Source organism: Lepus europaeus, chromosome 8 (genome assembly GCF_033115175.1).
Source record: "Lepus europaeus isolate LE1 chromosome 8, mLepTim1.pri, whole genome shotgun sequence".
Lineage (NCBI taxonomy): Eukaryota > Metazoa > Chordata > Mammalia > Lagomorpha > Leporidae > Lepus > Lepus europaeus.
In genome coordinates, this window is record NC_084834.1 from 50,124,606 (window position 1) to 50,140,554 (window position 15,949).

At 40.4% G+C, this 15,949-nt stretch overlaps 1 protein-coding gene across 4 annotated transcripts in view; it reads right to left on the reverse strand.

Annotated features, from left to right (window-relative positions):
• Positions 1-5,282: 5,282 nt before the first annotated feature.
• INTU (inturned planar cell polarity protein) overlaps positions 5,283-15,949 on the reverse strand; it is a 98,392-nt gene continuing 87,725 nt past the window's right edge. For all 4 annotated transcript variants that reach the window (XM_062199657.1, XM_062199655.1, XM_062199656.1 and 1 more), the window contains 3 exons: positions 11,872-12,061; positions 10,826-10,983; positions 5,283-7,877 (listed from right to left, as the gene is read on the reverse strand). In XM_062199657.1, coding sequence (XP_062055641.1) covers positions 7,766-7,877; positions 10,826-10,983; positions 11,872-12,061 — 460 coding nt within the window. In that variant the 3' untranslated portion in view covers positions 5,283-7,765. The remainder of the gene's footprint in view (positions 7,878-10,825; positions 10,984-11,871; positions 12,062-15,949) is intronic.

Consider the following 15,949-nt stretch of genomic DNA (forward strand, 5'->3'; position numbering starts at 1 on the left):
GCCTGGAAGAGGGGCAACCGGGACAGAATCCGGTGCCCCAACTGGGACTAGAACCTGGGGTGCCGGCGCCGCAAGGCGGGGGATTAGCCTGTTGAGCCACGGTGCTGGCCCAAAAAGCAAGGTTTATTAGGGAAGGGACAGCCGTTAGAACAGATGGGCTCCTCTCCAGACAGAAACTGAGAGAGAGTGCCCAGTCGCTCGGACTGGGGGAAGGAGCAAGGTTACATGGTTGAGTGGAGTACACCTGGCCAGGCCAGGCGGGCGGCTCAGCATTGAGGCAGAGGGCTGAGTGCCCAGGGAATCTTTTTTTTTTTAAGGAGTGCTTCTCAATCCAGCATTCGTATTCCGAGGCAGTTGGGAGAGTAGGGTTTTTTTGTTTTGTTTTCTTTGATTGATGTTTGGTATTGGGTCCTGACCATTAAGTTGGAACCTCTAGTCATGAGGCTTAGCATCCATACTTAAATTCTGCAGGTAATTCTACTGTGCAGGTTTGAGAGCGAGTGACCTGCTCTAAAACAGTTGTTCATAGACTTTTTTTTTTTTATCGCAGTATCCACTTTTTCATTCTCAAAAATTACTGAAAGCACAAAGACACTTCTGTTTTTGTAATATGTATTCACCATATCAGAAGTTGTTTGAAAACAATCCAAAATAACAATAAGTCCATACAGGAAAACAAAAGTAACACTTTTAAGTGAAAAATAATTCATTAAGAAACTAGTTCTGAACTTTTGGAGTTCCTAAAAGTGTCTCAGACACAAGAGAGGTCCCTTGTATCATGCTTTAAAAAAAAAAAAAAAAAGCTTTGTTTATTTGAAAGTGGCAGAGAAAGGAAGAGGCAGGTAAACCATTACTTTGTTCACTTCTTTTTCTTTCTTTCTTTCTTTTTTTTTTTTTTTGAAAGAGTTACACAGAGAAAGGAGAGTCAGAGAGAGGGAGAGACAGGTCTTCCATCTGATGGTTCACTCCCCAATTGGCTGCAACAGCTGGAGCTGCGCCGATTCGAAGCCAGGAGCCAGAAGCTTCCTCCAGGTCACCCACGCGGGTGCAGGGGCCCAAGGACTTGGGCCATCTTCTGCTTTCCCAGGCCACAGCAGAGAGCTGGATCAGAAGTGGAGCAGCTGAGTATCGAACTGGTGCCTATATGGGATGCTGGTGCTTCAGGCCAGGGCTTTAATCTGCTGCGCCACAGCGCTGGCCCCATCACCTGGTTCATTTCTTAATTGTGGCCAAAGCTGGAAGTCAGGAACTCCATCCTCGTCTCCCATTTGGTGACAATGGCCCAAGTACCTGGGCCACATTCTGCTAGCTTCCCAGGTGCATCAGCAGAAATATGGATCAGAAGTAGAGCAGCTGGGACCTGAACCACCTGATAAGGGACACTGGTGGTGGTGGCTTAACCCAGCTGGCCCCCTCGTATCATACTTCTGAGTACTCATGTAAAATATCAGATTCAGGTTTTACTTGTTTTGGCAACAATACTCAGCAGCTGTACATGTATCCTGTACATAATAACTGTCTCTATTTTGTTCCATTCTACTTTTTTCACTTAATACATCCTGGCAATCCCTCTATATACAGAAGATGTATTCCTAATTCTTTTCTACAGCTAGTTTGATGATTTTCAATAAATAGAGATTTGATCATATCATGTCTTACCATGTAGGTCCTACATAGCCTTGAAACACACGTGTAACTAGTAAGGTCAGTTTTTGGCTTTTTTAGACATCAGGTTCTAAATTTTTTTCTTTTTATCAGATTTATTTATTTATTTGAAAGTCAGAGTTACAGAGAGAGAGGAAGAGATAGGTAGATAGAGATTGAACTTCCATTTGCTCGTTTACTCCTAAATGGCTGCAACTGACAGGGCTAGGCCAGGCAGAAGCCAGGCACAGGAGCTTTTTCCGTATCTCCTACATGGGTGCAGGAGCCCAAGCAGTTGAGCCATCTTCTGCTGCCTTCCCAGGCACATTAGCAGGGACCACATTGGAAGTGGAGCAGCCAGGAATTGAACCCATGTCCATATGGGATGCCAGCATTGCAGATGGCTACTTTACCTGCCATGCCACAACACCAGCCTCTCTTTATTATCTTCATGTGTTATAACCTTTCTAATACTGTCATTAGCATAAAATCATTTATGCCAGGATTCCAGACTAGGAACTTTGTTAATATTTTGGTTATCTCACATAAAGCCAGTTGGAAAGTTCTGACATCTTATGTTTGATCCTGCTTCCTTTCCATAGTGGCTTATTCCTTGTAACTTCATTTTCTCTATCCATTTGACATGCCGCTGCTAGATTAACCTTTCCGAAGCCATTGCACTACTCATTATTATTATTATTATTTTTTAAATTTTTTGCCAGGCAGTTAGATAGTGAGAGACAGAAGGTCTTCCGTTGGTTCACTCCCCTAATGGCCACTACAGCCGGTGCTGCGCTGATCCGAAGCCAGAAGTCGGGTATTTCCTCCTGGTCTCCCATGCAGGTGCAGGGCCCAAGCACTTGGGCCATCCTCCACTGCCCCCCTAGGCCACAGCAGAAAGCTGGACTGGAAGAGGAGCAACCGGGACTAGTACCTGGCGCCCCAACCAGGACTAGAACCCAGGGTGCCGGCGCTGCAGGCAGAGGATTAGCCAAGTGAGCCATGGCGCTGGCCCCGCATTACTCATTATTCTTAGGCTTACATAATTTAAAGTCTCTCATTACATTGACTTGAAAACCCTCTGTGAAACCCACTGCAAATTCAAGAAATGACTGATTTTTTATCTATAAAATGAAAGGTGAAATCCGAAAGATTTGATTCTTTTTTTTTTGTAAAGATTTATTTATTTATTTATTTATTTGAAAGGCAGAGATACAGATAGCAGATACAGATAGCAGAGAGAGAGAGGTGTCTTTCATCTGCTAGTTCACTTCTCAGATGGCTGCAACTGCTGGAGCTGGGCAGATCTGAAGCCAGGAGCCAGGAGCTTCTTCTGGGTCTCATATGTGGGTGCAGGGACCCAAGCACTTGGGCCATCTGCTGCTGCTTTCCCACACCACAGCAGAGAGCTGGATTGAAGTGGAGCAGCCAGGACTCGAACAGGCGCCCATATAGGATGCTGACACTGCAGGCAGTAGCTTTACCTGCTGCATCATAGCGCTGGCCCTTTCAGTTTCTTTGAAGGGAAATTGAAGCATTAACAAGAATACAGAGAGAAATAGGGCAAAATTACTTGAGTCACATCCCAGGTAAGACTTCTTTGTTTTTTGTTTTGTTTTTCCTGTAAAGATATCATTGAGGTAGAGTTACAGAAAGAGGTAGGGAGGGTCAAGCGCTGTGATACAGTGGGTAGAGCTGCCGCTTGCAGTGCCAGCATCCTATACAGGATCCGGTTCAGGTCTCAGCTGCTCCACTTCCAATCCGGCTCTCTGCTGTGACCTGGGAAAGCAGTGGAAGATGGCCCAATTCCTTGGGCCCTTGCACCCATGTGGGAGATCAGGAGAAAGCTCCTGGCTCCTGGCTTCAAATCGGCAAAGCTCCAGCTGTTGTGGCCATGGGGGGAGTGAATCAGCGAATGGAAGACATTTCTCTCTCTGCTTCTCCTTCTCTATGTAGCTCTATCAAATAAATAAATAAATCTTAAAAAAAAAAAAAGAGGGGGAGCCAGGAGCTTCTTCTGGGTCTACCACGTGGTTGCAGGGACCCAAGGACCTGGGCCATCTTCTACTGCTTCCCCAGGCTGTAGCAGAGAGCTGGATCAGAATAGGTGCAACCAGGACAGGAATTGGCGCCTATATGGGATGCTGGTGCTGCAGGCGGAGGCTTAGCCTGCTACACCCCAGTGCCGACCCCATTTTTCCTTTTTAAAAATTTTTATTTATTTGGAAGAGTGACACAGAGAGAGAGAGAGAGTTTTCCAGTTGCTGGTTCACTCTCCAAATGCCTGGACTAGGCCAAAACCAGGAGCCTACAACTCAATCCAGATTTCTCACAAAGGTGATAGAGACCTAGCTACCTGGGTCATAACCTGCTGTTTCCCAGTGGACATATTAGCAGGAAGCTGGAATCTGCAGCAGAGCCGAAACTTGAACCCAGGTGACATTTAAGCATCTCATGCTGTGTTTTAACCACTACACCAAACATTTACCCTGAAAATGCTTATTTTAATTTGTTGCATTGCATTTTATTTAGTGATTTAGGGAAGGAAAAAAATCTGGTGACTTATATTAATAGTAGAAATACAGAAGTTCAGGGCCTTTGAACTGTTAACTCTGATTTTAGCAAACAGCACGGTTACTTGCCTCACTGACTTCCGGGCTGGGGTAACCTGAACAACACTTTCCTGTACAACCCTATCTGCCACATTTCATATCCTAGTTTCTTGTTCACTGTTTCTTCTTACTGTTTACTAACCATCTTACTTATTTATCTGTCGTCTACCTCTCCCACTGGAACATAAACTCCATGAGGGCAGAATTTTTTAGCTCTTCTATTCACTGTTACATCCTCAGTATCTAAAAGAGCATGTAGTGCAGCCTAGAAATTCAGTATGTATTTTTTGGGTGAAGGCAAGAAAAGCAACACAACTACCAAAAAAAACTTCCAAGTGGTTTTTATTTAAAACTATCAATACAATATAAAAATAGTTTTAATTATATAGAACATGGAAATATAATTCTGTGAAATTAAATTATTTCATACAGCTTGGTGTATAGGTTAAAGATTTAATAGTATCTAATAATATATTTTAAATATCCAAAATGTAAATCCATGTCATTAAAACTGTTTAGTGATTAACATTTTTCTTACCTTCCTATCAACATTTTTTTTAAAGATTTATTTATTTATTTGAGAGGTAGAGTTACACAGAGAGGGAAAGACAGATAGAAAGGTCCTCCATCCACTGGTTCACTCCCCAAATGGCCACAACGGCCAGAACTGGGTTGATCCAAAGCCAGGAGCTTCTTCTGGGTCTCCCACGTGGGTACAGGGGCCCAAGCACTTGGGCCATCCTCTACTGCTTTCCCAAGCCACAGCAGAGAACTAGATCAGAAAAGCAGCAGCTAGGATACAAATCAGCGCCCATATGGGATACCAGTGTGGCAGGTGGAAGTTTAGCCCACTACTCCATGGCGCCAACCATTCTTTTCAACACTTTGTACAGCAGATGTGATTTAGCTGATTCCTTGGTTTTCAACCAATTAGTATTATACTTTATAATAATAATAATACATGGTAGTAATATATATATATTATATATTATATATATATACATATACCATGTAATATGTGCCAGGCATTTAGGGAGAACATAACAATAAACAATGTTGAAAATGGACAAACTTAATAAATTCATAGCTTTTCCCATTTGCATTAGAGAGATAAAAAAGCAGGCACTGCAAAATTATTAGCTTTCCAGGATACATCATCAGCAATAGTCCCTTATCACAAATAGGAAGTATTTCTTAGGTACAGTTTCTGACATGACAAAAACAAGAATACCTAAAGAAAGCTGAGAGAGGGAGGAGAGAGGAAGAGGGATAAAGGGAAAGAGAAAGTAACAGGGTCTAAAATTAATTTTGGTGAATGAAAAAATATGGTACTAAGATAGTGCTTCATATGTTTCTTAAGTACTAGCTATAGTCTTTCACATTAATAGTCTTTGGTGGAAGGGGACATTGCAGGATGCTAATACAATTCAACTTAAGAATGTTTATTTGCTGAAGCATACTTACGGGGTATCTGTATTGTCACTTTGTTCCACTTTGTTTACTAAAGTAAAACACAGGCACTTTATTGTCCAATAATCAACTGGATCTACTTTTAGGTATGAATCTGAACATACTTGGGAAAATGAGCTTCTAAGTATACATACGATGTAGTCTTCAGTGCCCATGTAAAGATGAAAAACAAGATAATGTTTGGTTTCATTTCTTAAAAATGCAATGCTTCCACAATACAGAAATTACAGTGCACTACTGCAACACAAACAGTTTGCTTTTATTAATATCAGCAGTGTGCTTTGCATTTTTATCTGCTATTGAGCAGTGGTCTTTTGATTCTTTGACACCAAGAAGTAGTTTAACAGATCAAAATTTTGCTAAATGAAAATTTAAAAGTCACCTAAATTAGAATCCCAAGTCTGAAAGCCTGAGGTAATCATTATCTGCATTCATTAATAATTCCTAGTATTAGAAATAACTCCTGGCGTTTTGAGGGGGCATAGCTGCAAACTTAAGACATTTAATAAACACTTCCAAAGGTCCTTAATACACATATGTGTACAATGGCAATCCTAAAACAGTAGTTAAAAGTCTATTATGTGACTCAGTATTGTGCTCTTCAAAGGAGAATATTTCAAGCTACTTTGTACACAACATTCCAAGAGCTAAGGTCTGAATGCCAAAATTAAAACTCACAAGTCATTAGTGGGACAAACATGTAGTAGTTTGCATCTTTGATTCCTAGGTGAAAATCTCTTAATCTGAAGACAGAGGGATAACATGTGTTCCTTCTAAGACCAAATGGCTCAAATGGTGCAAGAAGGTTTGCAGTTACTAATGACTCACTGGAGGGCTCACGTTTGAGGTAGGGGAAATACAGACACTGATTTTAGATGTGCTGGTATAACTAGTCTTCCAAAGCGTAAGTCCTGAAGAAGAAACAAGCCAGTACTGCAAAGCCTTGGAGACAACTGAACCTCCAGAAAGATCCAGTGGGCAGCACTTGTTATGTTCTTTTCTATCAGTCTGCCAAATGCTCACAAAGAAAATCCTCAGACCATTAGTTTTCTTCTACTAAAGATCAAGGACTATTTTCCCTAAAGTGTTCTCCATTTGGGAAAATCCAGTACGTAATGATCCCTATTCATAAGACAAATAATAGTATTTTACCAAAGAAGTCTCCATATGGTTTCATGAGCCAGTGTTTTTAACATGATTTCATCTTTTTAAAAAAATTGCAATTTTCCTGAAATTCATAAATGAAGTATATGTATAAACCTGAATATATTTGAATAAAAAGAAAAACACTGAAAGTTTATGGGCAATTTAAAAAATATATCCTAGTGCTTATTGGAAAGAGTAAAGAGAACCAAATAAGTTAAAAAGTAAGTTTAATGTTTATTCTTCCTCCCACAGAGAGGTACTACTGAAATACTTGAACTAATTAAAATATTTGATCTGACAAGGAATCTGTACTTGGACATTACAAATCTAGGTACCAATCAATAGGCAAGAAGGGGGAAAATATCACATTTTACTTCAGATTGTAAACTTCAATGCAGTCATTTCATTTGTACATGAAACTCAGTTCAGAGAAGTACAAAGACTTGCTCAAAGTTATAGCATTAATTAGTTATAGAATCTGGCCACTTCCTTTCAATTTCATGATCCTTTCATCAGATCCTTTCATCAAAATATTCATTTTGAGAAAAATAAACAACGAATTGGGTATTTTTCCAAAATAAACATTTCCTATATTACTTTTATATAAAACACTTCACATTATTTCAAATTAGTTAATAAATTAACATTATATACCCACATGGAAATAAGTTAACTATCCCTTCTTCATATATTGATCAAGTATTTTCTCAAAAGTCTCATAACACTATAAAAGATTTAAGAAATCAAATTCAACAGAATTTCATTTTAATATTTAACAATACTATGTTCAATATTGAACAGTGAAAATAAGCTAAACCTTTTCTATGTATTGATTTCAGCAATTCTGACACTAATGCTCCATGCACGTGTTGTTGTGCATCAAGAAAACACAGCTACAAGGTTAATCCAAAGAATAATTTAAAAGCCATTTCAACAGCAATTTCTGTGACTGAGTCATGAAAACAGACGTATAGTTCTTGAGGTTTTGGATGAAGAAATAGTCTCCTGCCGAAGAAAAGAACACAATCAAAACACCAAAAGATTAAAGAGACAAAACACCCTTTTTCATTTATATATTTTATTTCTGAAAGAATCTGTAGTAAATTAAAAATATATCTAAATTGATTATTCAATCTAAATCTAAGGGAGAATAAAGCTAGATTTATTTCTAAAGACAGAATGTGTACAAGTATGCCTGGGTCAATTTTTATTTTTTTAATGTTACCTAAATTTTCCTTTTACATGAAAGGCAGGGTAACACAGTGAGATCTACATGCGGGTTTATTCCCCAAGTACCTACAACGGCCAGGGTTAGGCCAGGCTAAAGCTAGGAGCCAGGAACTCCATCTGGATTTCCCACGTGAGTGACAGGGACCCAATTACTTGAGCCATTACTTGCTGTCTTCCAGTGTGTACATCACGAAGAGGTTGCAATTGGAAGTGGAGCAGGGACCTGAAGTTAGTTACTCCAATACAGGATGCAGTCATCCCAAACTGTCTTAACGGCTGCATCAAGCACCCGCCCCTAATTGTTTATACTTCGGAGCATAAAAAATTGTATTTTATCAAGCTGCATTACCATACCCCTCAGTTTAAAAATATAAAATCTAGTAATTATTATTACAATAGAATCAAAAGCATTTGCATCACTTTAAGCACAATAGTTATTATTTTATTGCCCTTTATATTAAAGTATTATACAATACTTTTTACACATAGTAAAAATAGCAAATGTTGAAATTTTATGTTTTTTTTTAAGATTTATTTATTTATTTGAAAGTCACAGAGAGAGAGAGGAGAGACTGAGAAAGAAAAAATTTTCCATCTGTTGGTTCACTCCCCAAATGGCCACAGTGGAAGCCAGGAACTTCATTTGGGTCTCTCATCTGGGCAGGAGGGACCCCAAGGACTTGGACTATCTTCTGCTTTCTCAGGCACATTAGCTTGGAGCTGGATTGGAAGTGGAAAAGCTGGGACTTGAACTGGTGCCCATATGGGACGCCAGCATTGCAGGCAGCAGCTTTACCTGCGACTCCACAACGCTGGCCACTATTTGGTTTTCTTAAAGATAATATCTTTATATATTTAATCAACACTAATATATATAAATTGAACTATCTCAATTGGAGTTAATTCTGCTTGACTTCCTTAAATTTCTATTGTACATAGATCTGCATCATCATAATTTGACATCTTGAGTCTAGTAGAAAGAATCTTGTGGATGTAGTTAAGGTTCCACTCACTGTACTCTTGAATGTATGCATACCTGGTCTTTTTTATCTCTAGTCTCTCTTGTGGCTATACCATTCCATTGGCAGCTCCCAGCTTAATCTTCTAAAAGAACTGCTCTATTGATATTACATGGAGTTAAGCTTATGCTGACTTTCCTAAGTCTGTTTGGTTACATGTTGTAATCATAGAGGAACTTATTAAAAACAAAGATTCTCAGGGCTGGCACTGTGGTGTAGCAGCAGTACTGGCATCCCATATGGGTGCCAGTTCAAGTTCCGGCTGCTCTACTTCAGATCCAGCTCTCTGCTATGGCCTGGGAAAGCAGTGGAAGATGGCCCAAGTCCTTGGCCCCTGCACCCTTGTGGGAGACCCAGAGGAAGCTCCTGGCTCTGGATCGGCACAGCTCTAGCCATTGCAGCCATCTAGGGAGTGAACTAGCAAATGGAAGACCTCTCCTTCTCTCTCTCAGCCTCTGCTGAGAGATAAATAAATAAATCTTATAAAATAAATAAATAAATAAATCTTTAAAAACAAAACAAAGTAAGATTCTCATTCCCATGAATTGTGATTCTGTAAGTCCGGTAAGGGGCCTATGCATCTCTAATTAAACAAGTCACTAAAAGGATTCTAGATTCCAAGGATTAGCACCTAGGAAATTACTGCTTTGGAGAACATTTGGAAAGTGTTTGGCATACAGCTAATTTCTACATGGCATGCGTCCAATAAGCTTAGTCCTACCTAACACTGTGCTCTTTTCCGCCACCAGCTCTGTACTGTAATTGAAACAACCTTCTATGGCTCAACATGTATTTCTCCCCTAAATTAAATTTCTTAGTGCGAAATTAAAGGCTCCCTACAATGGTCTTAATTTAGCTTTCCAACTTAATCTTTCATCTTATCTTGGTATATGTCACTCCCATTGCACTCATACCTCCACCACCACCACTACCACATTTTGTCTAACACAGCTCCATTTACTGAACCATCATATATTTATCTAGTGACTATTACATATCAGGTGCTGTTGTAGGTGTTGGTGGACAAGACCAATACAATTCCTGACCTCGTGAAACTGACATTTTAGTGAGGGAGGAAGACAATAAGCAAAAAAGAAAATGACCGATAAAGGGACGATATAGAGAATAAGCGTGTAGCTACTTTACTGGGGGCGAGGGAAAGATCACGGATCCTCCCTGAAGAGAAGACCTGCTCGCAGCGCTCTGGATATCAAGGAGCCAGGTATGCAAAAGCATGGAGCATTCCATATAGAAGAAGTAGCAGAAAGAAGGTTGGGTCAGGGCTGGTATAGCTGCTGCACAGTGGATGGAGGAGGAGAGTGATGGGAAATGGAAACAGAGCTGGGCAAGGGCCAGATGTGCCTAGGTCTTAAGGGGGGGACAAAAGAGAGAAAGGAACGAAAAAGAGAAGAGAGGAAGAAAAGAGGGAGGGGGAGAGAGGGAAGAGGGAAGAAGGAAAGAAATTGGAGAACAATTGTAGAGTTACTCTCAGTGCATTACTCATATACTTTTGTAAGATAACACAACAATATTTTTAATAGAAAAAGAGTTGGAAAGGACTTAAAGAAGATACTCAGGCAATAAAATTCTAAAATAAAATAAAGCTAGATTAATAATACTCTGCCTATATTTTTAAAACATTAATCTCGTTTACTACTTTTCTAACACTGTGCTTTATTTTCAAATATTTATTTTCTCACTTACCCTACTACCCAGTAAGACATAACTGGTGGTGCTTTCTTCTGATCAGTCCAGTTTTCAGGTGAGCATTCAAACAACACACCATGTTCTTTCACAGGGTTAAGAGAAGACCCTGAATGTGTAGAAGTTGAATGATCTCCATCATCCAGCGATTTCTTTTTCTGCAAATTAATAGTTATTATTTGTATTAACTGGTATTAATAGTGCCACATAAAATTTTTCCAAAATTAATTTTCTTTGAAAGGTAGAGAGACAGAGAAATAGAGATCATTCATCTGCTGGATCTCCTAAAATACCTGCAACAGCCCAGGCTGGGCCAGCCTGAAGCCAGGAGCTGGGGACTCAATCCGGGTCCCTCATGAGACTGGCAAAAGCCCAAAAATTTGAGCTATCATCTGCTGCCCGCAAGGATGTGTATTAGTAAGAAAGCTGGATCAGAAGTACTGCTGGGGCTTGAACCCAGTAACTCCAATATGGGAGGGATGACTGCTATGCCAATGCTGACTCTAAATAGTGTAAAAACTCCAAAAATGTTTTCACAAATGGATTTGAATTGACTGATCCTAAAAGTTAAGTGCTTGCAATGGCATTCTTATCTTGGATTGAAAGCCAGCAGGCAACTAATCAACAAGTGCTAAAACATCTGCAATAGTGCTGTGCCTACAGGTCTACCTTTACCCACTATGTTCCAAAATACCTTATATTGTTAACTGAAAACTAAAAATTATCAGTTATCTGAGGAACCAACTGGTGGATATTACTGACCAAGTAATGGTTAAGTCATAGATATCAACCATGGGAAGTTAATTTTATATTACCAACTACTATGTTCTACTTTGTTACAAAAAACACAGGCCCACCATTACTGAAATAGTAATCCTGGACATCAATTCAGTATTATAAAATTAAGTATTGTGAGAATAATCCTATGCTGACTGCAAAAAAAAATTACATGAAAATATTGCTGGGTATAATGAAAATTGGAGAGTAGAGAGAAGCTTTAGAGATCTGGAAATGAAACTGGAAGAAAGCTTATAGCGGCACCCTACCTCTTTCACCAATGTCTGTTGGAAAATTGCACGAATGGAAAGACAACACTGATGGAAATTCTTTATTAGCTGAGGATGGATAGAACCGCTTAGTTGTGCCACCTCTTCGTGGGTAGGAGTAATAAAGATTCCTTGCACTGTTTCTAAGGCAACATAGTGGAAAAGTGTATTCTCAGGACCAGACGTCAATCTTGAAAAGAAAAAAGAGAGAGAAGGAAAATAAAAAAACTAATTTAAAAATATTGCTTCCATTTGAATTTTGGGGATTCCTTATAAGTTTTTATCTATATTACTAATAAAATTAGGGAGGAAAAACTGGGCCAAACATTTAGTTCTCTCTTCATGTTGAACTTAAATACAGGCTAGGGTTATTATTAATTCCCTTAATGGAGGCAAATACTAGATGTTATACAAGGATAAATAAACACCAATTCACTTGCAAGTAACTTAATCACCCCTTTGCTAAACAACCCAGTTGGCTAAACCTCCCTTTTTCCATGGTTGGCAATGAGTAACTCAGCTCAAGTCTGGTCTAGATAGCTACAAGCTATAAACAAGTATCATTCTAAGGTGGATCACATATAAAAATGCCTTCCAGCAAATTCAACACATTTAAATTAGTAGCAGTAAAGTCTTTACCACCACAGTCAACCTGATGTTCTCAAGGAAAAGCAAAATTAATACCAACTGCAAAGCTGGATTAACATTTTGTAATAGCAGGGCAATTACTAGTAGCATTCTACCACTGCTCATCACCACAATCATTCTTCTCTTATATATTCTATTATTATTCTCATTTTTCCTTTCTTCTTCACCTCTCCCCTGCGAGTTTCAGATAGAACCTATAAATGCTGCTTGCTTCAGCCAGTTATAAGAAGAGCTAAAGAACAGCAACAAAAATAGCAACTACAAAATAACAGTAACAGGTATCTTACACTGAATGCCCTTTGTGTGCCAGGGTATGTCTTTATTATTTTTTTTAAAGATTTATTTATTTATTTGAAAGTTAGAGTTACACAGAGAGAGAAGGAGAGGCAGAAAAAGAGAGAGGTCTTCAATCCTCTGGTCCACTCCCCACTGGCCTTAACGGCCAGAGCTGTGCCAATCTGAAGCCAGGAGCCAGAAGCTTCCTCTGGGTCTCCCACGCAAGTGCAAGGGCCCAAGGACTTGGGCCATCTTCTACTGCTTTCCCAGGCCATAGCAGAGAGCTGGATTGGAAGTGGAGCAGCTGGGACTCGAACCGGTGCCCATATGGGATGCCGGCACTGAAGGCGGCAGCTTTATGTGCCATGCCACAGCACCAGCCCCCAGGGTATGCCTTTAAAATACCTTCATTTTAATTGTCATAAAAGCCTTGCAAGACAATAAATATTACTATCCTCACTTTAACCACGAGGAAATCAATGTTCAGAGGACTGAGATTAACTTGAATGAGGTCACATAATCAATTGCAGTTTACTTGACTGTGAAGTTGTTGTACTGTACCTGGCTTTTTCTTTTCCATTGCTGACTTCTGATTGCATAAATAGATGGATAGCACGTCCCCACTTGCCTCTCAAATACTCACATGACCCCTTTCTAATCCTTCTATGATAAAAGCTATCTACACTTCAAACAAACAAAAAATGCCAGTTGATTTTTTTTTTCCCATCCATAGCACAAAGGTAAGGGAAAGGCATATTTCAGCTCATAGCCTAGATATGGCTTAATCATGCATCCCAGTTAAATCCTTGCTAAACTGTTAATTAGGCCACATGATCTGTATAAACTTCTATCACTGAAGAAGGTCATCTACAGATTTGTCTGATATTTTTCCATAGGGTAGCTTGCACATTAATAACTGGTAGCTAATATCTTTAAGAAACAGAAACAGGAACCAGTGTGGTGGTGCAGTAAGTTCAGCTGTCACCTATGTGAGCTGCAGTTTGAGTCCTGGTTATTTCACTGCTGATCCAGCTCCCTGCTAATAAGCCTGAGGAAGCAGCAGAAGATGGTCCAAGTGCTTGAGCCCTGACACCTATGTGGGAGACCTGGATAGAGAGCCAGGATCTTGGCTTTGGACTAGCCCAGTGTTGGCCATTAGTCATTTGGAGAATGAAGCAGTGGATAGCAGCTTGCTCTCTCTCTCTCTAAGACTGCGTTTCAAATAAATAAATCTTTAACATCACCAACAAAAAAGAAAGAAAATAATCAAGAAGAAAAGAATTATGATTCAAAAGGAAAATCACGTAAAATGCGTATTTTACCTCAGACTTTTTTTTTTTTTGACAGGCAGAGTGGATAGTGAGAGATAGAGACAGAGCTTAAAGGTCTTCCTTTGCCGTTGGTTCACCCTCCAATGGCTGCTGCGGCCGGCGCACCGCGCTGATCCGAAGGCAGGAGCCAGGTGCTTCTCCTGGTCTCCCATGCGAGTGCAGGGCCCAAGGACTTGGGCCATCCTCCACTGCACTCCCTGGCCACAGCAGAGAGCTGGACTGGAAGAGGGGCAACTGGGACAGAATCCGGCACCCTGACCGGGACTAGAACCCGGTATGCAGGCACCGCAAGGCGGAGGATTACCCTGTTGAGCCACGGCGCCGGCTCTCAGACATCTTCAAATTCAAGATAAGTTACAGAATAGAAATTCTTCTTAAAAAAAAAAAAAAAAAAAAAAACTATTAGGCCGGCGCCGCGGCTCACTTGGCTAATCCTCCACCTGCGGCTTCGGCACCCCAGGTTCTAGTCCCAGTTGGGGTGCCGGATTCTGCCCCAGTTGCTCCTCTTCCAGTCCAGCTCTCTGCTGTGGCCCTGGAAGGCAGTGGAGGATGGCCCAAGCGCTTGGGCCCTGCACCCGCATGGGAGACCAGGAAGACGCACCTGGCTCCTGGCTTCGGATCAGCCACAACGGACTGACCATAGCGGCCACTTGGGGGGGTGAACCAATGGAAAGAGGAAGAACTTTCTCTCTGTCTCTTTCTCATTGTCTAACTCTGCCTGTCCAAAAAAAAAAAATAGTAACAATTATTAATCAGATTCCTTTCAGGGAGGCTAGAATGAGCCTTTTTGTTATTTTAAAAAAAAACTTTCAAAAATAAACAACACAATAAGCAAGATTAGCTCTTGAAAATCAAAAGCTCGTTCAGTATATATTAACTGAAAGTTTTAAAATCACCAAATAAGCAACTACCCAATAGAAAGACAAAAGATTTGTATTAAAGAGAGAGAGAGAGAGAGAGAGAGAGAGAGAGAGAGAAAGTCAGAAATTTGTTCTTCAGAAAGGTTAACTCCTGTGGTAGAGAATGGATTCAAGGTAAGCTGGGAGTTGGGAGGTTAATACAATAAAAACCAAGTGAGAGTAAAGGTGAACCGGAATGAGGGAGTAGCAACAGGGGCTGAATGGATTCAAAAACTACTGGAATGCAGAATGGATAGGAATTGGTTACTGAATGAAATGTTTTGTTTTATTTTTAACATTTTTTTCAAGATATTTATTTATCTATTTGAAAGGCAGAGTTAGAGAAAGAGTGAGAGATAGAGACAGAGAGAGAGCAGATCTTCCATCTGCTGGTTCAGTTCCCAGATGATAAAGAATTAACCTCCAGAATCTACAAAGAGCTCAAGAAATTCAACAAGGGGCCGGCGCTGTGGTGCAACAGGTTAACTCCCTGGCCTGGAGCGCCAGCATCCCATATGGGCAGCCGGTCTAGTCCCAGCTGCTCCACTTCCCATCCAGCTCTCTGTTTTGGCCTGGGAAAGCGGAAGAAGATGGCCCTAGCCCTTGGGCCCCTGCAACCACGTGAGAGACCCGGAAGAAGCTCCTGGCTCCTGGCTTCAGAACGGCACAGCTCCGGCCATTGCGGCCAACTGGGGAGTGAACCAGTAGATAGAAGACCTCTCTCTCTCTCTCTCTGCTTCTCCTCTCTCTGTGTAACTCAGACTTTCAAATAAACAAATCTTAAAGAAAAAAAAAAAGAAATTGAACAACAATAAAACAAACAATCCAATTAAGAAATGGGAAAAGGAGTTGAACAGGCATTTTTCAAGAAAGGAAATTCAAATGGCCAACAGACACTTGAAAAAATGCTCAGGTTCACTAGCC